Here is a 15,406-nt window from a genome sequence, read left to right as displayed (position 1 = left end):
CGTGAATATAAATATATCACAACCGAGACATGTCCTGAGAGTCACACAGAATATAGATTAACATGGCAAAGGTAGAGCTGCATCTTACTGGAGACAGAACAGGAAAAGAATTAGAAGGCACCTAAGCAAATTTATGATTTGCTGTCTGTCTGAACCAAAGAAATAACATCTGCACTGTATTGAATTGCAGAGCATCATATTTTTTTCCTTTGCATCGTATTGCATTGAAACGCATCGTGATCGCACTGCATTGTAACAGGAGTGAATCGCATCGCATCTCGAGTTTGGATTAGAGTCAAACAGTGAAATTACAAGAGGACATATCTTGGCCTTAATTAATTACGCGTGCACAATGGCCGACTTCAAAATGTCATTGCTTCAAACCCCTGTGGTATTCCAGCCCGTGCCTTGATGTGTATCGTTCCTAGGCAATAAGAACCCTGGCTCCATGAAGTGTGCAGTACACCAATTAGTTGTGTGTAGGAATCAACCAGGCTGCTTAGATCTCCAAGGGATTTGGCTGCCACAGCTTATTAATAACATTGCACTTTCATTTCAATACAGTGCGATAGCTGTTGAAACTTCGGTAATTAAACGTGTGGAACAGCTATCAATGCTGGCTGTTGCATCACTGGTGGGGCTGCTGTTGATGTTCACTTTATTATATGTATGTAATGAAAGGTTTCTGGGCAAACTTAAAGAGCTTATTATCAGCCTGGAATGTCAATGCCAGAAAAAGCATGTTGGTGGTAGCATTTTTTTGGGGTTTTGCTTTGTATCTGCAAGAACTCAGAAACTGGTCAAGCGCAATATGGATGATTGAAATACAGTGTAAAAGACTTAAAACAATGGTGGGGGTGGTTCCCTTTTAGACATTACGGCTATGCACGTTAGGTACACACACACACACACACACACACACACACACACACACACACACACACACACACACACACACACACATTACCTGACATGGTAGCTGGAAGGATAGTCTGTCCGACAATGCCTTGTTGCAGCAGGCTCGGATCATACTGTCCAGTCAGGACTGGGTTTCCGTGAATGTAGATGTTGGGGTCATTGCCCGCACTATGCAGAAGGCCGACAGAAGGCAGTGTTTCGGGTGCAGTGGACGGGGCCTGCTGTCCAGGTGCATTCTGGGCAGTGATGTGGCTCTGAGCCGAGTGTCTGGACTTCCTGTTCTCAGAGCCGGACTTCAGGTGGCACTGCATGTGCGTTTTGCGATGGCCAGATGTGCGGAATCGCTGATCGCAGTAGGGACATTTAAAGGGTTTGGAGCCGGTGTGGAGACGCATATGCACTTTCAGACTGCCTTTGGTGGAAAACGCTGTGCTGCACATGTGGCATGTGAACAGCTTCTGGCCTGCACATACAGAACAATAAAAATACAAACAAACAAATTCACCACAGCACCTTTCATACACGTGCCTGAATTATGTATAATTTACCAAATTTAGATTTTGAATAGAAGTTTTTGTAATATTTCGTTTTGAATAATCAGTATAAGACAGACTAAAATATGGAAAGACTTGTCTAGTCCTGCATGTGAATCTTTAGATTAGGACATTTTTTTAAAACACCAATGTATACCTGCAAAATAAGCCTAAATAATGACTAAAAACCACAACCTGGCAGTGTAAAAGTACTAGAAGTCGACCGATTTTACCGATACCAGTAGCTAGGTTGAATCGTACGATAGATCGGTTGACTATTAACCAACCGATAGTTTTTCAAATGAATACTGGATAAAAACACTCCATGTAAAATAGTACTTTAGAATATAAAACTTTATTTAAAAAAAATAAAAATAAAAAACCTACTAAATCGTGTAAATGTGCTAAATAAATATGTATATAAATAAATATGAATAAATAAATATGTAAATATGATAAATTAATAATTAGTAAATGAACAAAATTAATAAATGATAAATAATAAATACAACATAGCGCTCTCCATGCAGCATGCCATCTCACGTGTAAAAACAATCAACAAGTGACATCAGTGATTCGCCTCTAGAGGCCGCTCTTGTAATGACAGCAGACTGAAAGCCGGAAAAACTATCGATATGGATTTCTGCTGATTGCCGATAGTTCCAGCAAACAACTATGACTTAATTGGCAAAACCTTTTAATCTGTCGACCTCTAAAAAGTATAATTTGAAAAACAATTTTGAAATGTATGCTAAACTAAGGCTGAGGATGCCTTTAGAACATGCTCTTATGCCTGAATACACAAGAAAATAAAGTAATGATCGTGAGAAAACAATGTTTATGTTGAGATCACGAGAAAACAAAGTCGTGATAACCAGAAAACTCGTTATGTCAAGATCACAAAAAAATTCAGTCGTGATATATATGTGATGGCTGGCTGTCACCTCGGCTTCTTGCCTACCTGTGTGTGTCTTGACGTGGCAGTCAAGCGTAGACTTCACTGTAAAACTCTTCCCACAATCATCGCATTTATAAGGCTTCTCTCCGGTGTGAATTCGGACGTGTCTGTACAAACACAGTCATCTCTTAAGTACTTAAAAAAACAACTAATTATCAGTGATGGACTAGTTAAGTGTGTTTGAATGTGTGTGGGTGTGTGTGTTTGTATACCTAACAAGGTCGCTGGGCTTTTTAAAGCTCTTCGGGCAAAACTGGCAGCGATTAGGGAACTTGGGCTCGAGATCGAGCGTGCTCTTATCTTTGATCTCACTGATGCGATCTCTCTCTGCAGCAGACTGGATCAGGACCTTCTCAGACACTGAAGCGTCATTCCCCGGGTCGCTCTGCGCCAGCTCGGCCGTCTGCTGCTCTGAGAATGTGATGATGCCGGACCTGATGCGCTTCGCCAGCGAGGGGTCCCCGACATCAACCTCCACAGTCTCTTCGTCTCCGTCCAGGACTGAGGCAAAAATAACAAGGACACGCGAGATCACTACGCTGTCAGGTCTCGTTAGAAGCTTTTGATCGGCAAAGCAGCAGAGTGTACTTATTATACTAATCTGTGGAACTCAAAGGTCCTGTTCACGATATTAACATTTAATTTAAAATAGAATACTTGTGCATTTTGACAGGGAAGTGTTGCTAAATCTCGCCAAAACCAGCAAATGTCTATTTAAACTGGTCCATTGGAGCCTTAGGTGTTTTTCAACAGTAAAAGATTACAGTGTAAAATCTTAACAAAATCCTACCTGATTCCAAATCAGTTACTGAATAAAAGTTCCACACACAATATATTCTCAATTATATTCAATAGATCATATGCTGTCTTTCTCTCTTTCTTTTTCATTTTATCTTTACATGTATTGTTCTTTTCTCTCCTTTCTTTCGAAGTCAAAGTGCAGATCTATGTTCACCTGCACAACTACAATACATCAAACCAGGTCTGAATGGAGGGGGGGTTTATTCCAGCCCCTTTAGACTCGGATCTTCTTGTGTCCGGGCGGACATCTGATCGATCAGCATTGAGGAATTTTATTGATTACACCATGTGCACCAAGATCTACAACACCATCAGTCAAAGTGAAAACTTGGTTAAAAAAATTAATTGAAAAGATCTCTAGAGGTTTGGTTTTTTTTTTTTTTTTTTTTTGAGAATCCACATTTGGATTTTTTCATTTGGCAATACATCACACCCCATACATGTCTAGAAGCTCCTAAATTATTAAAATGAGCTGCACAATGAAAAGCTAAGACTAATATGAGGCAGACATAATAAGACAATGTTGCTTGTTAACTAGAATAACAAGCCAAGCGCCGCTGGATTCGTGAATCTGAGTAGTCGGAAAAAGTTAATGCACTCTCTGCAATATTTCCACAGTAACAACTAATTCACAAGGACGTCACATACACAGGTAAATAAACAGCTGTAACAAATTATAGCGACTCCTTGCGAATATGATAAACGTCTATTCGAAAAATGTGACCACAGCAACAATTGTACAATTATTTTGATGAGGAAACAGTTATAATATAAGCAATAACCTCACCTAGATCAGTACCTGACTTTACTAACACTCTTGTGGCTGAATCAGCACAAATCTCCAGATGTGCACTTCAGAATCAAGAATAACATCTTCAACCTACAATATGAATCTTATGGTCATTCCAACAGGAAGTTTGTTATTGGAAAATAGTCTAATACTTGGTAACAGTAACCCTGCTTCATGTTGGGCAGCATTCCACAAGCCCATTGTTGATTGATTGATTGATTGATTTCTGTCTGTCTGTCTGTCTGTCTGTCTGTCAGTCCATCTATCGTACCTCTGGGCCCAACAGCATGGAACAGCTTCATGTGCTTGCGTCGTAGTAGGTGTGTGCGGAAACTCTGGTCACACACAGTACACCGGTACGGCTTTGTGTTCTGGTGGATGATCAAGTGACGATTCAAGCTGCCGTTCGTGGTGAACGAGGAGTCGCACACGTTACACTTAAACGGCTTCACACCTTCAAAGAGACACACAGGTTATAAGACTGAGAATTTCAGACTCCCAAATCTATACACTAAATACTCCAGTACATCGTGGTCATAGCTTTTCGTCCACACATCTAACTGCATGTTACCTGTGTGCGTGTTCAGGTGCGATTTGAGAACGCCGGTGGAGACGAAGTTCCGCCCACAGAGGTTGCAGCCGTACGGCTTCTCGCCAGTGTGTGAGCGAATGTGCTGCTTCAGGTGACTCGACTTCTTAAAGCCTTTATCACACACGCTGCACCTGCACGTGACACACATATATACACAATCACTCTATCCATCCATCCATCTAGATTTGATTTTAATTCACAGATGACTGGGCAGGTAGGGGAATGTATCTAACCTGTAATTCCTCTTGCTGTTCTCCTCCTCGTCATCCTCATCCTGATAATCCGTCCGATTTGAATCCTGTAGTAAAACTGTCGTCTACACACAAACACATACATTACCAAAATCTTTAGATTTCCATAAAAATAGCTACTTCTTAAACAAATTTGTCACATGCTTGCAAGCACCAATCTGTAATGCACCGGAAAAACTAATACTGGGCAATTACTTCTGAAACCAAACATTACTACTACATTAGTGTACTTTCTACATACTTAACTCTAACTCAACATTTGTTGTGTATTTGGAACAGTTAGGGTCAGAACCTGGCACTGCTGACCCTGCGTTTACCCAATAACCAATTGTGTGTGTGTGTGTGTGTGTGTGTGTGTGTTTGCGTGTACCTCAGTGGTGTGCACATTCAGTAAGCTCTGTGTGTAAGTGGAGTTTAGTGCCTGCGACTCGAGCGTGCTCGAATCCTGCAACTGTTGCACCGAGGAAAGTGTAGTATGCTGGGTATACCCTTCCGAGATGGAGAAACCTGCATACACACACATACACACATTTTTAAGATCAACACTCTGATAAAAGTAATAAAAAAATTTCATAGTGTGTGTTAAAAGTAAATTAGTGAGGACAGACCTTGCGTCAGTGCAGGTTGGTCATATGCAGGCTGTTGAAGGGTCTGTGTCCCGTATTGGCTGATGTGCTGCGTGGTCACAAATGACTCTGTGGGAGGGGCCAGATAGGTAGATAGATAAACAGAGAGAAAGAGAGAGAGAGAGAGAGAGAGAGAGAAAGAGAGAGAGAGAGAGAGAGAGAGAGAGAGAGAGAGTGTGTATAGAATGCTACAAGATGCTACTGGACACACAGAAACCTCACAAATCACACACAAAGTGCTTTGGAATCAAAATAATGTTTAAAAGTTTATTGTAAAACAGTGGTATGGCCCACACTCTTACATTTGGAATGAGACTGAACAATGCCATAGAAATATTTAGAAATTTTTATTCGTTATATATGTTTTACTCATATATAGTTTTACTCAATATATAGTTTTTCCAGATTCCGGTTCAGAAAATTATGAGAGCGGCCTCTAGAGGCGAATCACTGACAACGCATGCTGTTTGATTTTACACTCAACTGTGCGCTGCACTGAGAGCTCTATATTATATTTATTATATAGAATTTATTCATTATATATTATTTAGCACATTTTCATGATGTTACTTTTTTTTGTAATAAAGTACAGTTTAATTTGACATGTTATTCATCCAGTATCCATTTTAAAATCGGGTTGATTAATAGGTTATCGACAAGTACGGCCCAACCTAGCAATCGGTATCGATAAAATCCACTTTTAATCGATCTAGTTATTAACAGACAAGGCAGGCAATTTTTTGTTAGATTCACCCACCACTTATATGCATATGCATAAGAAAGTTAATGTTTACTTTTCAAAAGATATATAAAAGCATATTACTTACATAATGACATACTTTGTTATTCATTGCTACTGAAATCAAATGTTTATTTGTCTGTACGATACATAACAAAATAATAAACTAACCTAACATTATGTGTGTGTGTGTGTGTGTGTGTGTGTGTGTGTGTGTGTGTGTGTGTGTGTGTGTGTGTGTCTTACCTGCATCCTGTACCATAGGTGCTTCCCCAAGTGCCACCACCTGGTTTTCACTCACTACTTGCATCATGGCCTGAGGTCCTGTCCCCATAATGGAACTAGAAGCTGCCAGTCCTGTTGCTCCGACCTGCAGCTCATGAGGTACCGTGTTAGCCCCACCACCAACTGGGTCCTCTACTTCACCGGTTCCACCCATTGGTACTACCACAGTACTGGCACCTCCCAATGGATCTTCGAGAGATGGGTCTTCCGATGAGCCCTGCTGCTGTCGAAGCTGCTGGGCCAATTCATACCTGCACACAGTATTGATTATATCAGAAACAAAATCCGTAACCGTCTAATCATAGCCTTTAAATCTTAATCCAAAATTACAAAATGTATGGATTAATATCTAATCTCTACATTACTCCCTAACCCTAATCTCTACATTACTCCCTAACCCTAATCTCTAAATAATTTTTTATCCATAATCTCTAAATTACTCCTTAACCATAATCTCTAAATTATCTCTAACCCTAATATCTAAATTACTCTCTAACCATAATCTCTACATTACTCTCTAACCCTAATCTCTACATTACTCTCTAACCCTAATCTCTAAATTACTCTCTAACCCTAATATCTAAATTACTCTCTAACCATAATCTCTACATTACTCTCTAACCCTAATCTCTACATTACTCCCTAACCCTAATCTCTACATTACTCCCTAACCCTAATCTCTAAATTATTTTTTATCCATAATCTCTAAATTACTCCTTAACAATAATCTCTAAATTATCTCTAACCCTAATATCTAAATTACTCTCTAACCATAATCTCTACATTACTCCCTAACCCTAATCTCTAAATAATTTTTTATCCATAATTTTTAAATTATTCCTTAACCATAATCTCTAAATTATCTCTAACCCTAATATCTAAATTACTCCCTAACCATAATCTCTACATTACTCTCTAACCATAATCTCTACATTACTCTCTAACCCTAATCTCTACATTACTCTCTAACCCTAATCTCTAAATTATGCCATAACCCCATATATTTAAATTACTCTTTAACCTTTAATCTCTAAAATATTCCTAACCCCTGATCTCTACATTACTCCCTAACCCCTAATCTCACCTGTGCGTCTTCATGTGCTTTCTGCAATTTGGAGAGGATTTGAAGGTTTTTTGGCAGTAAGGGCACATGTAGGGTCGGAGGTCGCTGTGTGTGGTCATGTGGCGCCTCAGGCTGCCGTTGGTGGTGAAAGTAGTGTCACACAGCAGGCACTTATATGCCTTCAGGCCCGAGTGTGTGCGGATGTGAGCCTTCAACACACCCGATGACGCGAAGCCTTTACTGCACTGCAAGCACTTATACGGCCGCTCGCCTGTGTGCGATCTGAGGAAACACACACACACACACACACACACACACACACTTATCACTTACACCTCCGCTTGCTTAAATAATTGTCTAAAAGGCACATTAGAGCTTGTTAAAATGCCGCAGTCAGTGTGTGTCAACGTGATTCACTGCACTGTCGGATTCCTTTGTACAGTTTTCCCATGAGCGTCATACAAAGTGTACGCTGAGAGGCTAATTAGCCCCCTGAAGGTCATTTGTCTCATTAAGTTCGATATATGTGGGAGTTTAATTTCTACTGCATGCATGACCTTTTTCTTCAAGACTAAGAAATTCTGAACACCTGAGATAGATTAAATAGATTTTATCGATTTTTTTCCCCTAAGAACTCTTAGCAGATAGCTGCTAATACAGTTTTCCAATTCTCAATGCTTATGGATAAAAACGAATTCTGTAAGATTAACGTAGTTAATTTATCTAATAATATTAATGTTTTTTTATGTTGTTTTTTTTTTTTTCAAGTTTATTTATTATATTCAAGTTCATATTTATTTTCTCTCAGTAGTTATGAATAATCAGTGGTGGACAATAAGGAAGTAAATGTAATTCGTTACTGTACTTAAGTAGATTATTCTTGTATCAAATATCTCACTTTTTACTCAACTACATTTTGCGAAATCCCTCGTTCCTTTTTATTTGAGTGGATAAAAAATATCAAACACGCAGCAATCCACCAATCAGGGTTCCAGCACGCACTCTGTTTTGAACTTGTTTCGATTGGCACTTGGTGGATTCTACTTACACTAACATACAGTTTAGCATCAGTTTAACAGCAAGAACAACATGTTGAAAGGAATAAATGATAAAAAAACTCCTGACTCATTAATTTAGTTTTATGAATAGATTGATGTACTAAGAGTAACTTTTCACATAAAATGAGTTGATTTAGCAAACAGTCTGGTGATGATTATAATAGGAACATTATAGTTATAATAAATCATAGTACTTTGGATACTTAAGTACATTCGAAAACAAAAACGTTATACTTTTACTCAAGTGAAAGTTTAAAGGGAGAAATTTTAATTTGACTGGAGTCATATTTTAGCCAGGCCCCTTTACCTCACCTACATCAGTACCTGACTTTACTGAAGCCCTTATGGATTAATGAACAAAAATCTCCACTAGGGCACTCACAAACCTAGTGGAATGTATTCTCAGAAGAGTGGAGGCACATACAAATCTCATGGTCAGATGTCCACAAACTTTTGTTTATATATTGTATAAAGGACTGAAAACTAAATGAAAAAAATCTATATTTAAAAAAAAAATGTACAAGCTCTCAAAGCTCTTTTTTTTTTTTTACATCTGTACCTGACGTGCTGTTTGAGGTGGCTCGACTTCTTGTACGCTTTGCTGCAAAATGTGCACTTGTACGGCCGCTCGTTCTCCACGATGTCCAGATACTGCTGAAGTGCGGCACGCGAGTTCTGATTCTGCAGCAGACCTACAGTTCAAAAACACACACACACACACACACACACTTTCAGCTGGAATAGCTATTTATCTGGTGCAACCTGAGCAACCTGAAAGGTCTCAAACCTTATTGTTGACCTGTCGAGTTAACCTCATTAGTGCTGTGAAAAAAAAGGACTTCACGGGAGAAATACCCAGAGCTAGAGAAATCTTTAGGCCAATTTGCGCGGTTTATTATCTTGACATTCTCTTCAGTTTGTTATGTGACCCGTGGTGGGTAAATCTGGGTTGCAGCTTTTTTTTTTGGAAAAAAGAAATAAATAAAAAAAACTAAAAGGTAATTTTAGGCAGGAACATTATTTTCCTGAGTGTGTGTGTGTGTGTGTGTGTGTGTGTGTGTGTGTGTGTGTGTGTATATATATATATATATATATATATATATATATATATATATATATATATATATATATATACCCAGGTCAGAGATGAGGATAGGCTCCTGCAGTTGTATCTCAGGAATTGGTATGCTGTGTTTGGAGACCCGTGCTCGGTTTGGTTTGCGCGGAAATTTGTGCTTCTTCTGCTGCAGATTTTTGAAGTGTGAGGCGATGTGCGTCTTCCTGTGTCCCGATGTCCGGAAGATCTTATCGCAGTGTGGACACGGAAACGGCCGAACACCTGCAGGAACACACAAGCACAATCTAATAAATCGAATTATACAAAACACTCAGCAGGTTTCCAGGCTGTTCATGAAAAACCTGCAGATGTGCAAAATACAAAAATAAAGTGCACATGAAATTCAGAGATATAATAAACTATAAAAGCTATTAGAGTCATTATGGTGGCGTAGGTGCTGCAGTCTCTTTGGTAATTAGGACCAGAATTATCCAGCGATATTTGGATGCCCCTGTGAACAAATCCAGCTCCATGAACATACACTATGGTTTACATCTCGTGGAGTGTAAGATCTTAAGTAGGGTTGCAAAGAGGGGGGAGATTTTCATGGAAACTTCATCTGGGGAATTTTGGCAATATATAAAGTTGGAAACTTGCCAGGAATTTATGGAAATTAATCAGAAGTTTGGGGGAAATTTATATAAACTGTATCATAAGTATATTTCATTTCGCTTAGTCATAAGCTGACATGCATGCACACTAATACATTGTTTAATTTAATTTATTTACAATCGCTTACACACAGCACAAGGAAGTTATAAACACAAATTTATGTAATATTTCTGTAATTTACATTAGATGCCAAGATTATTTTGTGAGCAGGATTAAAGAAATGATGTGTGTTATGTCATGGAGGAATACACAGTGTATGTAGGGGGTGTGGTATTCAATCTGGTTGATTTAACCAAAATGATCCTGCAATCTTTTTTTCAACTACATTTAAGTTACCGGTTATTGGCCTGCAATTTTGTAAATTCCCAGTTTACTCCCATCAGTTTGCATTAACTCCCATATATTCCTGTTAATTTACATGGAAACTTTAAAATTGTCTGAAATTTTGCAACCCTAGTCTTAAATGGCCTTCTATAAACCTCTGACCTTAATGCTATTAAACACGTTTGGGATGAATTAGAAATGCACCCCAGACCTCCACTCTCTACATCAGTACCTGACGTTACTAACACTGTAGCTGAATGTGCACAAATGTCCACAACCGAAATCTAGTGTCACATCTTCCCCTGAGAGTGGAAATTATTCTTACAGCAAAATGGGGACTAAATGTGAAATGCGATATTCAAAATGCACATATGGTTAAGCGCCCATAAACTTTTGTTCATATATTGTAAGAGTTATAAATATTGATTTAACATCTCCTTACAGAAAATGTCAACATGCGAATGAATACGCATCGTTTTGTTGGGCGATGAATGTATAGAAGAAATAAAGGATGTGAAGAGTAAATGAATATGAACATGTGATTTGCCTTGCGTCAGACACTTCTGTCAGAGCTGCTGTTACAGAGAATTACACAACGATACACCAAAAGTATGAAGGTGCAAAAGCAATGACGTGCTGAGAGCTTTCAATTCACACTCAGCAAGACTCAAAAGCATGTGTGCCGTTACTCAAGCTTTTTTTAGAAAAAACAATGGCAATCTAATTTACGTGCACAGAATTGTTTTAATTCACATTCTGAATGTGTAGGTGTGTATGTTTAATACTTCGATAGTGATTGATCTGTCCATGTATGTTTTTGTGTGTGCGTGGGTGTGCATGTGTGTTCCAATGCAGACTTACACACTGCTGGACGTGTGTGTGTGTGTGTGTGTGTGGGTGTGGGTGTGTGGGTGTGTGGGTGTGTGGGTGTGTGGGTGTGTGGGTGTTCTCATGCAGACTTTCATCTTCTGTGCTGCTGGATGGGTGTGTGTCTCATGTAGACTTTCATCTTCCATGCCAGTGATTAAGTGTGTGTTTGTGTGTGAGTGCTCTCATGCAGACTTCCACATTGCTGTGTGTGTGTGTGTCTTTGTGTCTCACTCACCCGTGTGCAGCCTCATATGCACTTTCATGCTGCCTGAGGTAGAGAAGCTCTTCCTGCAGTGGTTACACTGGAAGGCCTTGATGCCAGAGTGCGTTTTGGTGTGTGCAGTGAGCGTGCTCTTCACGGCGAATGCTCGGAAACATTGCGCGCACTTGTACGGCTTCTCGTGTGTGTGTATGCGGATGTGACGCACCAGATCGCTCGGCTTCTTAAACTCTTTACAGCAGTATGGGCAACCGTGCCAGCGTACTCCACACTCCTCTCTGATAGTGCCTGAAAAACACACACACAATACATCACTCAACATGAACAGACAATATAAATCAATCAATCATTCAGCCAATCAATCAATTAATCAAATATTTTGTTTGTCAGTTAAATAGTCGGTTATTCAGTCAGTCGGTCTTAGTAGCCAGTCGACCAGCGAGGCAGTCAGTCAATGTCAGTCAGTCTTTCTGTCAATTAGTCAGTTGATCAGTCAGTCAATTAGCCAGTAGGTCAATATATAAATAATATATTAATCATATATAAATCTGTCAGTCAGTCAATCAGTTACTAAGTCAATTAATCAGTCAGTCAATCCATTAATCAATCAGTCAATCCATTAGTCAGTCAATTTATCCGTTAGTCAGGCACTCATGAAATCTATCAGTTAGTCGATCAGTCATTCATCTAATCAGTTATCAGGGCTCCAGACTTCCGGACGTATTTGCGACCAAAAATATTCATTTGGGAGTAATATTTTTGCCTAGATAGCCATCTGTGACCACCTTAATCTACACGTTATGACCGTTAAATCCGCGTGTTATGACTTTTTATGTTCTGTAAGAAATGGCCTATCACATAATTTCTTGACGTAAAAAAAAAAGGCGCATGCGCCGCGTTAAAGCGCCAAGATAACCGGGCAGTTAAAACAAAGCTCACCTTCCCACATCAGAAAAAAACATGTCGGAACTAAAAATATCAGACTTTTTCAAACAGTCTCCATCTCTATCCAAACTCTTCCGCTGAGGACACACCTGTAGTAAAAAAGCAGGCTGCAGTTGTGCCAGCATTGGAGAGAGGGAGATCGACAGACACACTGAGGACCATCTTTCTATGTCAGTCGGTGAAAATAGATTTAAAAACTTTTTGGATTTAAAAGTTTTCATGGCTGAGGTTTGATCACAAGACACAGATAATGTTTTGTAACTTCTGCTCTAAAGCGGGCAGAGAAATTGCGGGGAAAACTGATTTCATTACCGGAACAATCATTTAAAAAAGAGACTGTAAGAAAACACGGCGACAGTCAAAAGCATACAAATGCTTGTGATCACATAATCAGGAAGAGCGCGCCACAGAAAACACCGTCAGCGCTCGCAGTGTCTCGGACTGCGTGCCGAAATAAAGAATGGAAATAGCTACAAAAATAAAATCCAACACGCCTGTTTGATCGCTTAAGTTTCCAGGCCATGCTGTAAAAAGATGGCACACGACAGGATGACTGGAAGTAAATGTTTTAGCTTTTGAAAATTTCATTCTTGTGTGGCACTTAAAATAGAATTTGGCGCCTGTTGTTTTTCTCATAGGAGCCAATGGCTCCTTAATTGTTTTTTTTTCTATCATGCTTTCATCTTTACAGATACATCACAAATACACATGCACACACACCAGGTATCTGTACAGTCTTTTTTAAGAGGTTCCTTTTTTCCTTTTTCAGCAGTTTGTGTGGTAAAGTGCCAGTGGGTTTGTGGCTGTGAGCAGGGTGGGTGTTAGTGCCCTCTGTGGTGAGTGGAGGTACTGCAGCGTTGCCCTGAACCTCCGGCTGAACTGGGATTGAACTGAGACCGCTGTTCTGCAGGGCTTGCTGTTCTCAAAAAGAAAGACACACACACACACACACACACACACACACACACACACACACACACACACTGTCTTTTTAACCTGTAAAATTAAATTCTCTCCACTGTTCCACTGTCCTACGTTCAGTACTTGACTGTATTGACCCTGGATTCATTAGGGTTTGTGTACAAGAACTGCTGTGGATCAAAAGTTTCACTTATTCTACCTACACATATTGGATTAGTGACAAAGAACTGTATCTGCCGTTTTTTTTTGGTGAATTTATTCACTCAATTTAATCTTTGCTAAATCCCACGCATGTACTAGTTCTCTCTTATCGCACAAGAGCTAGCAATTTGGGAGGGCAAAGTCTAACAGGTGCTTCTCTTCAAACCAACACTCTTAATATAATTGCACAGCTGAGCGTGCTTGGAGGAGAGCCCTAATTTTAATAACTGCACTCCTATCTGAACAAGGGGCAGTAGGCCGTCCTGTTGCCCTGTTCAACCCGGAAAAGCCAAGAACTGTCCTTCATAAAGAGAGAACGAGAAAAACTAAGTACGTTTTGAAGTTGCCAGGTAATGCTATTATAAATGTTGTACTTGGCTGAATTGAAATAAGGTTATGAGTAAAATATCGAATTCATGGAACACTGAGAACATGGGGGACTGTGAGCGTCACAGTGTTTTAAGCTTTGCATTCAGCTAGGGGGAAACAATATTACTTTTTACAATGTCTGATTGCTTCAATCCTCATGTGAAGAATAATTCGTGTGAAGTCGGGGAAGCAGAACAAAAGAAATCCTGCCTCAAGATAAACCAACAAATGGTCGACTAGTTTACCATAACTACGGTTTTAATTATGGATCCTATTAATACACATTAAGCGACAGCATTTCAATATCAATTTTATATTCGCCTGTCTGCCCATTTCTAATCCGCCATCTGAATGCTTGGCTCACCTGTAAGATATCTTGATTGATAGCCGTCTCCATAGTGATAACCTGTCCAGGAGGTGGAGCCTGAGCGTTGTCACTGGTTGCCTGCTCTGAAAGTTCCAGCAGTTGCTGGATCACATCGGTCATGCCCTCCGCACCTTCTGTCCCACCTCCTGTCTGCACTGGTTCCTGCACCTCCTTCAGGAAACAGGATGTGAGTGAAGAGTCAATGAGCACACTTGGATGCGTATAACTTATAATGACCCTGTCTTTATTTGAGTAGGTGTTTACCTGTGTGCTGGGCGTCTCCTCCACCTCCATGATGGAGATGTGCATTTTACTGATGTGAGCATTCAGGCTGCCTAGCTTCTTATACACACAGCTACAATCCATACACGGATACACAGGGACACCTGCGGTCTACAACATACAGAAAAAAATGAGTTTATAGTGAAAAGAAAGAGAGTAAAAAACTTTGTCCCACCAATGTTAAACACTTTACAGTTTTTTATAGTTGCTTTAAAGAATTTCTTGAATCTTGCACAGCACAGTGCACTTTATACCACACCACACCGCACACGTTCACTTTATACCACACCATACCGCACACGTTCACTTTAAGGACAATCACATCAACCACCTTATGTGATTACTGTTTACTGTACATTAGCATTTATATATTAGCTTTATATATTTTACATAGTTTATTGTCTTTATTTATCTGCCTTCTTTTTCTGTTTTATTTCTTCTCCCCATCCTATTCCCTTATGCCAGACAGCCGTACAAAGCATTTCACTTGCATGTCGGACCCTGTATGTATGTGTATGTGACAAATAAAATTTGATTTGATAATATTTGCGAACCAAAAAGTGC

General features: G+C 39.6%; 1 protein-coding gene across 2 annotated transcripts in view; it reads right to left on the bottom strand.

Annotated features, from left to right (window-relative positions):
• Positions 1-15,406, bottom strand: part of LOC124403321 (zinc finger protein 236-like) — a 36,740-nt gene that overhangs the window by 7,951 nt on the left and 13,383 nt on the right. Inside the window, exons 7-22 of one of the 2 annotated variants that reach the window (XM_046877006.1) lie at positions 14,825-14,953; positions 14,558-14,731; positions 13,423-13,618; positions 11,773-12,045; positions 9,750-9,953; positions 9,174-9,306; positions 7,578-7,838; positions 6,455-6,744; positions 5,452-5,538; positions 5,214-5,350; positions 4,826-4,908; positions 4,572-4,723; positions 4,272-4,454; positions 2,622-2,910; positions 2,413-2,516; positions 968-1,381 (exon numbers count right to left, since the gene is read on the bottom strand). In XM_046877006.1, coding sequence (XP_046732962.1) covers positions 968-1,381; positions 2,413-2,516; positions 2,622-2,910; positions 4,272-4,454; positions 4,572-4,723; positions 4,826-4,908; positions 5,214-5,350; positions 5,452-5,538; positions 6,455-6,744; positions 7,578-7,838; positions 9,174-9,306; positions 9,750-9,953; positions 11,773-12,045; positions 13,423-13,618; positions 14,558-14,731; positions 14,825-14,953 — 3,109 coding nt within the window. Of the gene's footprint in view, positions 1-967; positions 1,382-2,412; positions 2,517-2,621; positions 2,911-4,271; positions 4,455-4,571; positions 4,724-4,825; positions 4,909-5,213; positions 5,351-5,451; positions 5,539-6,454; positions 6,745-7,577; positions 7,839-9,173; positions 9,307-9,749; positions 9,954-11,772; positions 12,046-13,422; positions 13,619-14,557; positions 14,954-15,406 lie in introns of both variants that reach the window. The other variant, XM_046877005.1, reaches the window with a different exon arrangement.

Source organism: Silurus meridionalis, chromosome 20 (genome assembly GCF_014805685.1).
Source record: "Silurus meridionalis isolate SWU-2019-XX chromosome 20, ASM1480568v1, whole genome shotgun sequence".
In the NCBI taxonomy this organism is placed as follows: Eukaryota; Metazoa; Chordata; class Actinopteri; order Siluriformes; family Siluridae; genus Silurus; species Silurus meridionalis.
Note: the sequence above shows the minus strand (reverse complement) of the source record. Positions and strands in the feature narration are given on the sequence as shown.